This window comes from Podarcis gaigeae (assembly GCF_964106915.1).
Source record: "Podarcis gaigeae genome assembly, chromosome: 5".
Classification (NCBI taxonomy): Eukaryota; Metazoa; Chordata; class Lepidosauria; order Squamata; family Lacertidae; genus Podarcis; species Podarcis gaigeae.
Genome location: NC_139681.1, coordinates 80,630,206 through 80,644,605, shown reverse-complemented (window position 1 = coordinate 80,644,605; position 14,400 = coordinate 80,630,206). Strand labels below are relative to the sequence as shown.

Sequence of the window (14,400 nt, the reverse complement as noted above, 5' to 3'; positions counted from 1 at the left end):
GACCAAGGACAGCAGAACTATGGTTTAAAAGTTTTCAATGCTGTAGGAAATGTTGCTCCACAGATTTCTCAGGACATTTCAGTCTCCTAGTTTGTCATGAGGTGAGCGACCAACATTTCTTAAAATTCTGATAAAAACTGCTTCTTGTTGTTTTTTGCACTAATGGTGGGGAAATCCCTCAATGCCTTATTGAAGGGGTGACCAACCTTATTGGACCAACAGACACATTTTGAACTTTGAGAAAGTCCTGTGGGCCATAGTCACAAAATGGCTGCTATTATTGGGGGGGGGGGCTTCTGTGATGCTAGATACACCCCCACTCCCTTTTTAGTTATTCTATATTTGGGTGTTTTAAAACAGAATACACATAAGGCTCCACATTATTTGTCCCAATCTTTGACCATTATCACAGTTTTTGCTTTTTAATACTTGTGCAGAATGGCAACTTTCCATGTACTATTCCTAAATAATATACTTGCTCTCTATTGTTTGATATAATAAATAAACAACTTAAGCAATGGCTTTAATCATGACCACTTATAGCAGACACTTAGCAGGTTTCATTTTATACAAGTACCGTAGTTAAAAATGTTTTGGATCAGACCAAATATTGCTCTTGTCTAGCATTCTATCTATCAGTGGCTAACCAGATGCCTATAGGAAGCCCATAAGCAGAATATGATCGCAATAGCCCTGTCCCATCACAGAAACTGATGATTAGAGGCATATGGTCTCCAACACTGGATGTAATACAAAGTCATCATGAAGTGTAGCTATGGATATACTTATTCTCTGTAAATTAGTCTAATTCCCTTTTAAAGTCACCCAAATCTGTGGCCATCCAATTCCAGAGTTTAGCAATGAGCTTACATACTGAAGAAGCAAATCCTTCCATCTGTCCTGAATCTTCCAACAGACATATTCACAGAATGGCATTTAGTTCTAGTATTATGGGACAGGCAGAAAACATCCCTCTGTTCACTTTCTCCACACCATTAATAATTTCATGCACCTCTACCATGTCCCATTGCTTGTCATTTTTCTAAACCAAAAAGTCCCAAACGTTGTAGCCTTTCTTCTTAGGCAAGTTGCTTCAGACCCTTGGAAAATTTTGGGTTCCACTTTCTAAACTTTTTCCAGCTCTGCAATATCCTTTTTAAGATGCAGTCACCAGAACTGTACACTTACAGTCACACCAGGAATATGTATACTAGCATTAAGATACTGGGAGTTTTATTTTCAGTCCTTTTCCTAGTGATCCCTAACCTAGAATTTGCCTTCTTCTTAATTGCTGCACACTGGGGGGGGGGGGGGAGGATTCATCAAGCTATTCACCATGACTCCAAGATCTCTTTCCTGGTCAGTAATCACCAGACTCCATTGGTGTATTTGTGAAGTTAGGAGTTTTGTCCCAATATGCATCCCTTTACAGAAGTGTTCACTACACATTAAAATCTGTATCCTGTAACGAATGGGTTGAATTATTTAATTTGAAATAAGTTGACACTGTTAACACACTGCAGTTATCAGCTAGTAGAAGACTATAAAAGAAACCTCAAACAAAATTTTAAATTTTACTTTAAAGTATTACACGCAAAAACCAAACAGGAAATAAAAAACCAAGAAAACAAGTCTATAATTAAGCAAACAATGCTGCCACTGCTGCTGCTTCAAGGTAACACTTCATCCAGTGAAAGTATACTTCATCCAGTGAAACATTTAGCCTTCGCCACTTGTGAAAGACAACAAGATCTCTTTACAATGTCTCATCTTTTTCAATAAATTTTGCATAGAAACATGTTGCTCAAGCACAGAGTTGCCTGCTGTCACACTGGAAGTATGATAAATGTTTAATGAAAACAACACCACACAGCTTGGTGTCAGACAACAGCTATCACACAGACCCACTTTGATCTAAAGAGGCACTTAAAAGGAGTTCTGAACATGCTTTCTACCACAGAACTCTTATAACCTATATGCAAATCAGGCAAAATTAGCATAAATGACTTCCTGCTGCATAAAGTACTAAGAGGTAAGAAAAATATGACAAACTCCAAGAGTGTCTGACTGCTGTCAAACTAAGAATAGTCCAGGTTTCCTTGTTTATTGTCTCATGTTTTCTGCCAAGTGCTAAAAGCCCATCAACAGGCATTTATTTATAAAATTGTGGCCAGCAAAAGTCACTAGATAAGGACATTAGTTATACAGAAAATCCAGCTATAAAAATGAGCTAATTTCAACTGAAAAATGTTAGCCAAAACACTTTTTCTTTGGAAGTCCTTCATAGGGCATACACCAAAAAAGATACTCAAACATGTCCATTCCTGAATTGTAAGTGTGTCTGCCCCCCAAGTTACTATTCGCACTGGCTTCCCATTGGTGGGTCTCATGGTTCTTTTAAAATACAAAAGATCCCCAAAATCTTCCCTCCCACCCCCCTTGATGGTGCAAGCATTAAGCAGATAATGCAAGCAACAAGTGACATTCATCATGACCCCAACTTACAACTCTTCTGTACAATAAAAGTTTGGCAAGGAGGTTTAGATATAGGAAAAGTAAGAGAGAGGGTCATCTCATTATTAAATGCTAGCACTGAACACCGTAGTTTCAAACATTTCTTCCTGTTGAGTCCACAATACAAGAATCCCAGAGACGAAACTGCAGTTCTTCATCGTGTAGAACATGCTAAAATATCAACATCCAGGTACCATCCTAACCTCTGTCAGAAAACCTAGTCTGATGAGACCTTGCCTTCTGGTGCTACTACTATGACATTCATTTTAAGTAATTCAAGTATTTATTACCACCAGCTATTGAGCTATAATATTTCAGTTGAAGTGAACACCAAAACAGAACAGACTTTCTTAGAAAGAGTATTCCGTGGCTTAAGGAACAGTATATACAGTTTGGTTAATCATTTACCCACTTTTCTGCCTCACACCTGCTAGTTATCCCAAAAGGTAACAACTTTCAGTAGCACAAAAAGAGCTTAAGACTTGTGAGTATCCCTTTCTTATCCAAATAGGGATAGAAACTGGCACTAAATAACAGTAACATGTTGCTGTTAGCAAGCTAAATCTTCAAAATGACAAATAGCTGTATAACAAAAGTTTCTTAGATCCATATTCCCTATGCAGGCATTCTTTGATCATCGTCTGATTAAATGAAAACTATATTCCATGTTAAAAGGTATAGGAGGTATGAATTACATCAAGAACCTCCTGTCAAATTTCATTCAGGAGCTTATTAATATTTGAAGTGTTTCTAAACAGTATGAAAACCTTATTTTCAAAGCCCTACGTATACAAGATGATCTCTGAGGGAGAGAGACCAATGTTGTAAATTGCTCTGTTTTACCAAGATAATATGAATATTGCATAGAACAGAAAATCATGGTACCCCAGACTGTATGAGTGATAATATACTCATGCTGTTATAGCATCTATCCCCTATCACTTCTAAACAGTCTATTCCTTTCAGCAACTTCCAACAAGATCAAATGCCACTGATGTAACTCCTACAGTTGGGTCAAGGAGTCATAGCTCTGTGGCAGAACAATGTGCTCACTTAGGCAGTATCAATACTAGGAGTAACCTAAATGCACCAAAGTACATTCAATGACTCAGTAGTTATCACCAGGTGCAAAATAACATGAAACTAAAAGACATATACCTAGCTCAGTTTCATAGCTGTCAACTTACAGATTTGAAAATAAGGGATCAGCAGCCAAAATAAGGGATTTTAGACAACCAGCAGGTTCCCAGCATGAAGTGGGGGCTGCCCAGCTCCCCCCCTCATTCCCCGCAAGCCTTCCTTTCGCCGTGCCCTCCGCCTCTCGCTTCTTCCTTGCTCGCTCATCTCTCCCCACCATACTTCCTAGGGAGGGAGGGAGGGAGGGAGGGAGGGGACGGTCTCTCCAGCTCCACCGCCGAGCCGAGGACAGCTGCAGCCCCGCCAGGAGAGGCGAGGCGAGAGGGCAGGGAGGACACCGGACTGCTGTTGCAGTGCGGGCTTGGTTTGATCCTGTTGCTGAGAGAAGAGAGGAGGCGGGGGAGGATTCTCGCTGAGCCGCCACCATTCCCTGACGTGAAGGGACTCGGGGATCCTGGAAACTGGCGGGGTGATGTGTTCGGGCCGGGGATGGCGGCAGCGCTTTTGCTGCTGCTGCCGCCTCTGTTGCCGTTGGAGAAAGGAGGCGACAATGACGAAGAGGAGGAAGACAAGGGAGCTCGGGCCGGGGGGGTGTTGCCCGGCAGTCCCAGGCTTGTGGGGGAGACGGATGCTGCAGAGCAGTGGGCGGCTGCGGGGTGTAGTTGTTGCTGCCAGCGGCAGCGAGAAAAAGGGTTGGAGAGGCTGTGCCAGACTCAGAGAGGGAGGGAGAGGAGCTGCTTCCTTTGAAACCCGGGAAATTTATGGGACATCATCAATCCAGGACAGCAGCGGGACATGGCGCGGGGATAAGGGAGTTTCCCGCCAAATAAGGGACGGTTAACAGCTATGCTCAGTTTAGTCCTTGTCAGAAACCTGGTACATGAATTTTGTCTGAAGAAAATACCCCATTTTGTGAATGGTGAACAGGAAAGATCTATTAAAGTACTCTTTTTTTCTTTTTTGCAAACTAAAAACATCTGGTTAGATTTGGGCCATGCAAAGAAACACTGTTTGCTTCAATAAATCATCATAGTTGTGTTCCAATTACACAGTCAGACATAACATTGCTGCTATGCTGCAAATTGTAGTGTGAAGCAACCAACTGCCTCAAGAAAAGAAAACAACACTTACAGCACACTTTTGTAGCAAATAAGAATTACTGCGTTTGCCAAGGATGGTTAAGTAATCCATCTGCTCCGTATCTGGAAAAGAACTGACCAGATCCACACCTTCTGGATCATTGTGTAGATCAAAATATATTGTGGCAATTGCCCCACACTTTGAACTGCTATTTAGAATTTGACAAGGTGGTTCATGGGCCGCCTTTAACATTTTTTTCTTTTAAAACCCCAAAAAACACGTCTTTCTAGCTGCTTGAATCAGCCTTCATTTTTTCCATATACAAAGCATTTCAGAGGTTGGTGAGGTGACATCATCACATCCCATTACTCCTGAAGTTCAAGAGGCAATTTCAGCACCATTTTCAAAGTGTGTGGGTAGTGTAAAATAGATGTCCTTTTTGCTATTCCAAGTGGCTAGCAAAACACGTTTAAAAAAGAGAAGTTAAAAGAAGGATCACCTTATAAAATTCAAAGTGGATAAAATGGAGGGGTTTGGTGCAGGGTATTGTTTTGTTGTCGTTTGTTTTTTGTTTTTTGCACAATTATGTAGAAATGAGATGAAACAGGCAAAAGAGGGAACCAAAGTAGAAAAGAACTTGAATTGAATAAGCATATCCCTACTCATGAGCCTACCTCCAATATCATCATCTAAGAATAATCTTCTTACATTTAAGCTATTTTTAATCTTACAAAAAACTAAAATGATACAAGTTTGGTTATTTTATTAACAAGTTTTTGTTAATGAAGCAGGGGGATGAACATGCCCCTGGTGTTGTGGAGACTTTATTAGGTTCTCTGACAATGCTGCCAGTGTAGACATAGAGACAAAGTTGGCTTCCAGGACAGCTGAAGGGTCTGGTTCCAGCATCTCTAGAAAACTATATGGTGTATTCAGCCTGAGGCTGATGCCCACTTAACAAGCTTTTTATACTGCTGTAAACCTTTCTTTCACTGACAAAGCTTCTAACCTAACACAGCTACAACATTTCACTTCAAAGGCCACATCCTTGGAAAGCAACCATCTGTCTACAACTCACTTCATATCCAGTGTTTATCTTATGCTCCTCAACACCAACACCACCATTTCTGACATCACTGGACAAACACTTGTCAAAGCATACAGCACAGATGTAACAAGCCTTGAAGAAAAGCACTCCAGATAACACTTTAAAAAGCCCGTTTGGACAAACACTGGGAACACGAACACCGTGGAATATCTAGGTACGCCAACACTGGCAAGTTCAGCAGCAATAAAATAGCATCTTTCTGTGACCGGCAAACTTACATACTAGATCTCACCTTTTCTTAAAAGATATTAAAACAAATTCAACTTCTTCTGACCAATGTGAATTATTCCATGGTCCAGATTTGCTTAGACATCATTCTACACTATAGATATAGATAGATAGATAAATGATAGATAGATAAATGATAGATAGATAGATAGATAGATATAGATATATTGATATATATATTGATATAGGTAGATAGATACAGTGGAACCTCAGGTTAAGTACTTAATTCGTTCTGGAGGTCCTTACTTAACCTGAAACTGCTCTTAACCTGAAGCACCACTTTAGCTAATGGGGCCTCCTGCTGCCGCCGCACTGCCAGAGGATGATTTCTGTTCTCATTCTGAAGCAAAGTTCTTAACCTGAAGCACTATTTCTGGGTTAGCGGAGTCTGTAACCTGAAGCGAATGTAACCTGAAGCATATGTAACCTGAGGTACCACTGTATATGATATCCAGAGGTTGGTTAAAGTCAGTATTCAGGTGTATTTTTAACTGGTTGAAAAAGATTGACGCTGTAGGTGCCTGATGCAGTGCTGCATATCTGAAGCAAGATCACTCCATTAGGGGAGAGCCACCCTAATGAAAGCCCTCTTCCAAGTTGTTGTGAGATGGATTTCTGCCAGACGTCTTATGGATAATAGGGCCTCCTCTGACGATCTTAGCAAACAGGCAGGTCTGTACCAAAAGAAGTGTTCTATCAGATTGCCTAGTTTCAAGCTGTTTAGAGCTTGTAAATCCCTAACAAGACGTTTAACTTGGCTCAGGAGCAAATAGGCAGCCAGTGCAATTCTTTTAGCACACAAGTTACCTGTGTGTGGCAGAGTGCGCCACTAAGCAACCTAGACCCCACATTTTGCACCAGCTGCAGTTTTCAAACTAACCTTATCAGCAGCCCCAGAGAGCTCGTTGCCATAGTTCAGCCTAGAAGTTACCAATGTGTGAGTCACTGTAGCTAAACAGTTACAGCCATACCAGCTGAACCTACTAAAAGGTGCTCCAAACCACTAAGGCCATCTGGTTCCCCAGTGACTGCCCATTCCTTCATAAACTGTGCAACTCTACCTAAAACAGATAAAATTTCCAGTCCCCAAACTTGAGGACAACTCACTCACAGACCTATTTTGCCAGGATTCAGTTTTAGTTTATTGGCCCTAATCCATCCCATCACTTCATCCAGACATATTATTTTAGTCCTCTGTTTCTTTAAACTCTGGATCTGTGAATGTGAATTTTATGTCAAGCAAAGAAGGAAGGACAGGATCCAAGATGCTGAACTTATGCTCATAATATATTTTTACTCCTAAATCATTTTGTACGCTGTCTGCAGCAAAATAAAATTAGTAATGCTTGCTTAGCTTACAACATTGTTGAAAATATTACTGAGATCATGCATATCATATTTGATTCCCTCCCTCTCTTTTTTTCCCTTTCTTTTCCTTCTCCTCCTGCGATGAGGCTACATTTTAATATTTTAATGTTCCATTTTTTTAATGTTGTATTTTATTTTTGTTTTTAAGTTGTAATCATTCATCTTGTTTTTATTATTGCTTGTAAGCCGCTCTGAGCCCGGCCTTGGCTGGGGAGGGCGGGGTATAAATAAAAAATTATTATTATTATTATTATTATTATATGAAGCTCTTTGCACACTCTGAAGTGCTACAGAAATATTTTTATTATTATGACTCAGTATTGCCACATACACAGCAGAAACAATTGCTACAGATAGTGAAAGACACATGCTAACATGGTGATAGAAACAGGAAAAACAAGGTCCTAATGAATGGCCTTGCTTGCACATCACATAAACCATAGTTTAAAATACTATAGTTTAAAATACTATCGTTTAATGTAAAAAAAAAAAGCAGCCTGCTATTGTACGGTGATCAAAAGTTCCCATAGTGCTCCTCCGCTACAGACACAGGTTAGAGTATGGCTTGAGTTCTCCAAATCCAGGAGCAGGTTTGTGTCCTCCCAAAAACTCACAAATGGAAACCAATGTTTATTCTTATTTTACAGCTCATTGTTTGTTTGTTTGTTTGTTTGTTTGTTTGTATGAAACAAATCATGAGCCTGAGTTAATATGACACAGCATGCCAGGCTTGCCTTTCCACAACACAACAGCAGCAAGAGCAGTGGAGTGGAGCAAGACATTTTCAGCAATGTGCACCAACTTACTGCTCATTCACATTAAACCTTAATTTGTTTTAAACTATGACATGTGAACTGGGCCGATGGCTGTGACTACTAGTTCCTGCAGATATGCTGATGTTAAATACCGGTAACTGCTGACCTGATTAGTGGCCTGCATTTGGGGCCAGGAGAGAAGGACCACTGGGATCTATATAAGATCACGACATATTAAATATTTCTAAAAGAAATTACTTAAAACCAAGGGGAAAAATAATACTATGATATTCAAATTATCTCACTATTTCATTAATTAATTTCCTTTGTTACTTACCCACTTTGGGTATAATGCTGGTCCTTTTCTTTTCCTCTAGCCCGATCCTTCTCTCTTGTCTTCTCTTTATCTCTGCCTTTACGTCTTTCTTTATCACGAGATCTGCTGCGTGTTCTTCTGTGACTGGTCCTTTCACTGCTTCGGCTATAAGACCGTTGTTGAGGTCTGGAGTGGGACCTATAAGGTTGAATAGTAAGCAAAGTGGGTTTGTTTGTTTCTTCCAGTGATGGACCCACACCTTTGGAACTCTCTTCCCAGGAAGATACATATGGCCCCATCACTGCTGGTTTTTAAAAAGCTGCTGCGCTTAATTGCAATTACTATATTTTCAGGAATGCTAGACTCCTGCAAAAAATTACCTTGTGAGGGTGTTGTACCCTGAAAGGGGTCTTAAAATTATTTAAATAAACAAACTATGGTTTACACATATCACACTTTTCCACTCCAGAGCAAAACAGCAAAATGTGGCTTGTTGCTGCATCAGGAATGCAAGTATTTTATTGCAACCTATGTGGGGGTAGAAGGAGGAAGCATGTGATTTCAAGGCTGTTCATAATGCTAAACCATTTTTTGCATTACTTTTTAATGGAGCTCTTAAGTTATTCTCCATGAGCACAGGCAGTATAACGCAGAACATTAGCTGCTAGGAAGAAATGAGAAGAGATGGTGACAATCGCACTTTAATCTTTTATTTTGTACAAACTTTTTTAAAAACCCTCGATTTCACAGTGCAGATATAAAACCCTGTATGCTTCCTATTAGAAATCCTGATTTTAAGCATATACAAATGTAATGCAATACACTCATTTAATCTACTAAAACCTGAGGATTGATTAAAATTTCTTAAACAGAATGGTGGTCCTAATGAAGCAGCAACCACCGACAGTTGCCTTAGATCCTTTCAAACAGATGATGAAGAATGTTCTGCAATGAATTCAATGAACTGCCACTCCATACAGCTATAGCTTTAGTGAAAAATGCTGATGTTGCAGATTCTAAATCAGTTTAGAACCAGTCTTCTATAATCCACTCAATGTGGCATTGTCTTTATTGGAAGGTGATGAATGGTTCACTTTATGCCACTAGGAGGTTATCCCACCAATATACCAGGTTCACAGTTCCCCAAAATTTTCTGGAAACATTTCAAGTGCTGCTTCTTACCGATAAAGCTTCCACATACAAAACTTAGAAAGATAACTTTTTCCCTTAGGGTACAAGCTTACGCTGCATTCAGACACACTAAATCATGGTATAGTGCTGTAAGAATGAATATGCAAGAGTAAGTCTTAGACCTAAAGACTCTTCCCTTTCTTGCTTTTTCATACACAAGACAATGAGATCTAAAGTCTACATTTGGAGTGTATCACAAACTGCACTTTCCCATTTTGTCCAAATCCTGGTTTGTTAACAAACTGTAGTTAGGTTTTTTTTACAAACCACAGTTCTAGGAAACTACATTTTGTTTACAAACTGCAAATGAAAGATTAGAACTGCATATGAAGGAGGAACCGTAGCACTAACCCATGGTTTAATATTACACCTGAATGCAACTTTAGTCTCATAGCTACAACAGGCTCTCCAAGTGTCCCTATTTTCCAGGGACATCCCTGATTTAGAGAAGCTATTTGATTTGATCCCAGAATGTCCCACTTTTCCTTAGGTTGTCCTTATTTTCACGGGATAAATGTTGGAGGGAACGGTAGGATGTCCCATTTTCAATGGAGAAATGTTGGAAGGTATGGAGTTATGCAAGCATTGAGCCATCTGAAGGCAATCATGTATAGCAGGGGTTGTCAACCTGGTCCCTACCATCCACTAGTGGGTGTTTCAGGATTTTAGGTGGGCGGTAGGGGGTTCTACGGCACAAGCACTGGTAAGAAAATTTTACCATCAAGAAAGATGCACTAGCAGGTGGTAGGTATAAAAAGGTTGACTACCTCTGCTGTATAGGGAAGGCTTTTTTAATGTTTAATGTTTTATTGTGTTTCTATATATTTTGGAAGTTGCCCAGAGTGCTGGGGCAAACCAATAAAGGTATGTAGGGCATAAATAGTAAAAGAATCATTATGGAATAGAATGTCCCTATTTTCATCGGTGAAATGTTGGAGGGTATGCGACAAGTGTCCACTTTATACAGCAAGGATAGGGAAACAGGCCTGGCAGCCAAGTGTGACCATCCAGGCCTCAAGGATTCTGCCTAGGCCACAAATACCCTGACCAGGCTACACTTCTCACTGGCCCGACTCCAAACTCTCCCTTGAGGGCTTTTGATGGCTTAGGAGGTGTTCTTAAACTGTGATGATGCCTGGAAGGATAGTGGTGTGAGAGGGTATGCACAGAATTTCCTGGCTTTAGTGTGGCTAGAACACAACCTTGCTGTACAAAGGGAAGAGTTGTGTCCTTTATTACACTCATTTTTGTTTGTATCCACATCTACTTTTGCCTCCAGCTGCACCCACCACTGCCATAAGCACACTCCAGGACGCTGCTCATGTTGCGAAATGTTCCCCACCCCATTATACATTATGTTAGCCAATGCCAGCACAGTTCAGGTTATGAGATACTGGTCTCTAAAACCATGCTATAATCATGGATTCGCTAGTCCAGTTTGAGGCACTTGGGACTCATGCTGCAGAAGCATTTGGTGCTGTAAAATTCTGATTCACAATGGTTAGAATGTTGGACTATGACCTGGGATTCAAATCTCCCCTCAGCCATGAAGCTCACTGGGTGACCATGACCAATCACCATACTTTAGCCTAGCCTACCTCAAAGGGTTGTTGTGAAGATGAAATGGGGAGGAGTAGGGCTGGGCGATATCTGTTTTTCAACATGGCAGTGTTTCACCAGCCAAACATCGCGGTTTGGCAATATACTGCGATACTGAAAAAACAAGTTGCATTGGCCTCTGCCCGCAAAGCACCTGGTGAAACTTCCCCAGCTCTCACTCACGGACTGGGACAACACAGCTTGTTTGCACAGCTCAGCTGGGGATTGAGAAGGTTCCCCCTTCCCAGCTGAAACAGCCCCAGCACTCCTGCTGCTTGCACCAAATCTGTAACAGAGCAGGCGACATCATTAGTTGTCCTACGTCTACTGAACCCCATTCCTACTGAGACCACCAAAGTATAGACCTCTCCTTTTTACTAGGAGGAAAAATAACATAGGGCTAAGGGCTAAGGAGAGATGAGAATTTACCTTGAAATGAAAGTGGGGTATGCTTATTCCTATGTTGATTTCAATGAGTCTAATCCACATATAATTTATTAAAGATAGCATCCTGAATTTTTAACAAGATTCTATTACGTATATTTTCATAGTTACAATCGAATGACAAAGTAGTTTTATCACAGAAAGGAAGACAAAAAAGGAAGTGATGGTGTAGAAGAAATTAACATGGAAAATGGGCTACCAGACCTGGCCCCTCCAAAAAAAGGGAAAAAAGCTTTCAGAGCACCATAGCACACACCCATCATGCCAAAGGTTAAGTCATTTAGTCAAGTTCAAAGATCTTCAAAGACTTCTTAGATCCAGATAAGCCCATATGCTACAAAAATCCTATGAAAAAGCCATTTCTTTCCAATCTTTTTATGTCTAACTTACAGAACACACACAGATGCTTGGCATCACTCAGCATCCCGGAATTTCACACCAGATAATAAGAGTTCACCAAAATATTTCCTGTCTAACTCCTAAGCAATGTCTTTATTCCTTCAGCACTTTGCCCACTTGCTTTTTAAAAAACCCCCTGAAAACCCTGAAAATATCTATAAAAGACTATTCAGTTACTGCACAATAAGTGCTAATTTGCTAATTTCTTCACAGGTAATCAATTAAAATGTAAAATATTGGATAAAATGACTTGCACTAAATTTAACAGCTGCTCCATAAGCATAATTAGTTTCACAAGAGCCATATGTAATCCAAACAGAGACAGAGTTGAAACAAATAAAGCAGATTTTAAAACTAGTTTGAGGAAATCTGCATTTAATTAGCAGGTGGGCACTACAACTGCATACTGTTTTTATACATTTGTATTTATGAAGTGACAGAAGATCTAAGGGCTTTTTAAAATGGCGTTTATTGTTTGAATGAGAACTGTTTTGCTACATACTAAAGTGATTTAAGCCCTCATAGCTCTGCTTTGAAAAAAAAAAACATAAATGGTGAAAGAAAACATGTGGAAAACTGTAAAACTAGAAAGAATTTGCGACAAAAAACAGATACACATACCATATCCAAAAGGAAACTACACTTAATTAAATATACACTACATCTGGAATATCAGCCTAATAAAATGTGAAACTACTAATTTTCATTGTTCTCTAGGAAATGAGGTCAGTGTCATTTAGCATTACCCCAATTATATTGCTTCAACACACTAAAATGCCATCTAATCTTTTTTTTAAAAAAATAGTTAAAAAATCAATAAACACACACTTTTCAAAAGTAGAAAAATAGTTTGGGTCTTCTTTTCACCCCACTCTACTGGGCAGCTTAAGCAAACGATATCACACATGAGGACTAGTCTTAAGATGGCATGTGCTAAATTTAATGACTTATGAACACTGGAAAACAGCACCCACCCATGAATTGGGTTTTCAATAATGTCAAGTTTTTATGGACACACCTATCAATAACAGCCATTGGTTTAATGACAGTCCTTGTAATTTAAGTCTCCCTAAAAAACGTCAACCAACACTTTTGGCAATATATTTATCACAACATTTCAAATTATAAATAATATTATTCCATTCAAGACACAAGCCATGAGATAAATACAACAGAGTTGCACAACTTATTTTCAACCTAATAGGTTGGAAGCAGATTGGCCCATTCCACAATGGAAGAGCTCTTCCACTCACAGAAGGCACCAAGATTCAGCAAAGTCTCCCCACTGGAGGAGGAAGAGAGAAGGTGATGGCATTTCCTCCTTTCTCCTGCAGTCCCTTACATTGCCTCTCATGCGGCTCCAGCAGTCCCACAACCTTCTGGGGCACTTTTCCTGAGGCGCAACGGGCTGCAGAAGGATTAAGCGTTTATAAAGATTGTCTCCCCGACCCCCTTCATCCAGCACAAGCTGAATGTCACTGAGCAGAACTAGATCCATCTGAAATATTTTCCTGCAGTCATCTTACAGCATTGTAAGATCTGGTCTTCTTGAATGAATTCAAGACTAAGTGCTTCTTCACCTCACAATCCATGCCTAGCAAACCTGTTGGGCATGGACAGAGATGCAAAGACCACAAAACAAAACAAAAAATGTGTGTTGCTCATTCATGAGATCAAACTACACATGGATTATCACCGAAGACTATTGTTAAATACAATATATCAATTCACCTACACTGTTAGGAAACAAAATTTCTGCTTTATTTGAGATACATTTAAGTCTGCATAAGCCAATTTGGAAGCAATCTACTCTCACACTTTAATGCTCATAAGTGTTTCATTTCTACCTCTAAAGATGTAAAGAGCCGTACAGTACTGGTAAATTATCCAAAAAGTTCTAGCACTCATGTGTATATTGGCCCTACCCTCTGCCCTGTGTTTACACATATCCCACATGCACAAGCACACAGAACATGCATGCTTTCCGCCTCCATGCCTCACTCCTCCTCCGGTCCCGGAAAACCCTATTATCTTCCTCCCTTAGTCATCTGAAGTGCCTTTTTCATCTAGAGAACCCAGCGAAATACTTTACACAAGTCAAAACAAACAGCTTTTCTGGATGTTCATAAGTTCTGCAGATGTAGGGCTAAGGTTGCCAAGAAAAACACTTAGTGTGATCAGGTATGAACACACACAACTTTGCTTGGATCTAATAGCTAGATGTATATTCATTTATTACAGATTTGAAATGTTGAACATTG

At 39.9% G+C, this 14,400-nt stretch overlaps 1 protein-coding gene across 3 annotated transcripts in view; it reads right to left on the bottom strand.

Annotated features, from left to right (window-relative positions):
* The window catches only part of RSRC1 (arginine and serine rich coiled-coil 1), a 171,606-nt gene that overhangs the window by 120,295 nt on the left and 36,911 nt on the right, over positions 1-14,400 (bottom strand). For all 3 annotated transcript variants that reach the window (XM_083739848.1, XM_083739846.1, XM_083739847.1), the window contains exon 4: positions 8,528-8,704. In XM_083739848.1, the coding sequence (XP_083595974.1) occupies positions 8,528-8,704 (177 nt within the window). The remainder of the gene's footprint in view (positions 1-8,527; positions 8,705-14,400) is intronic.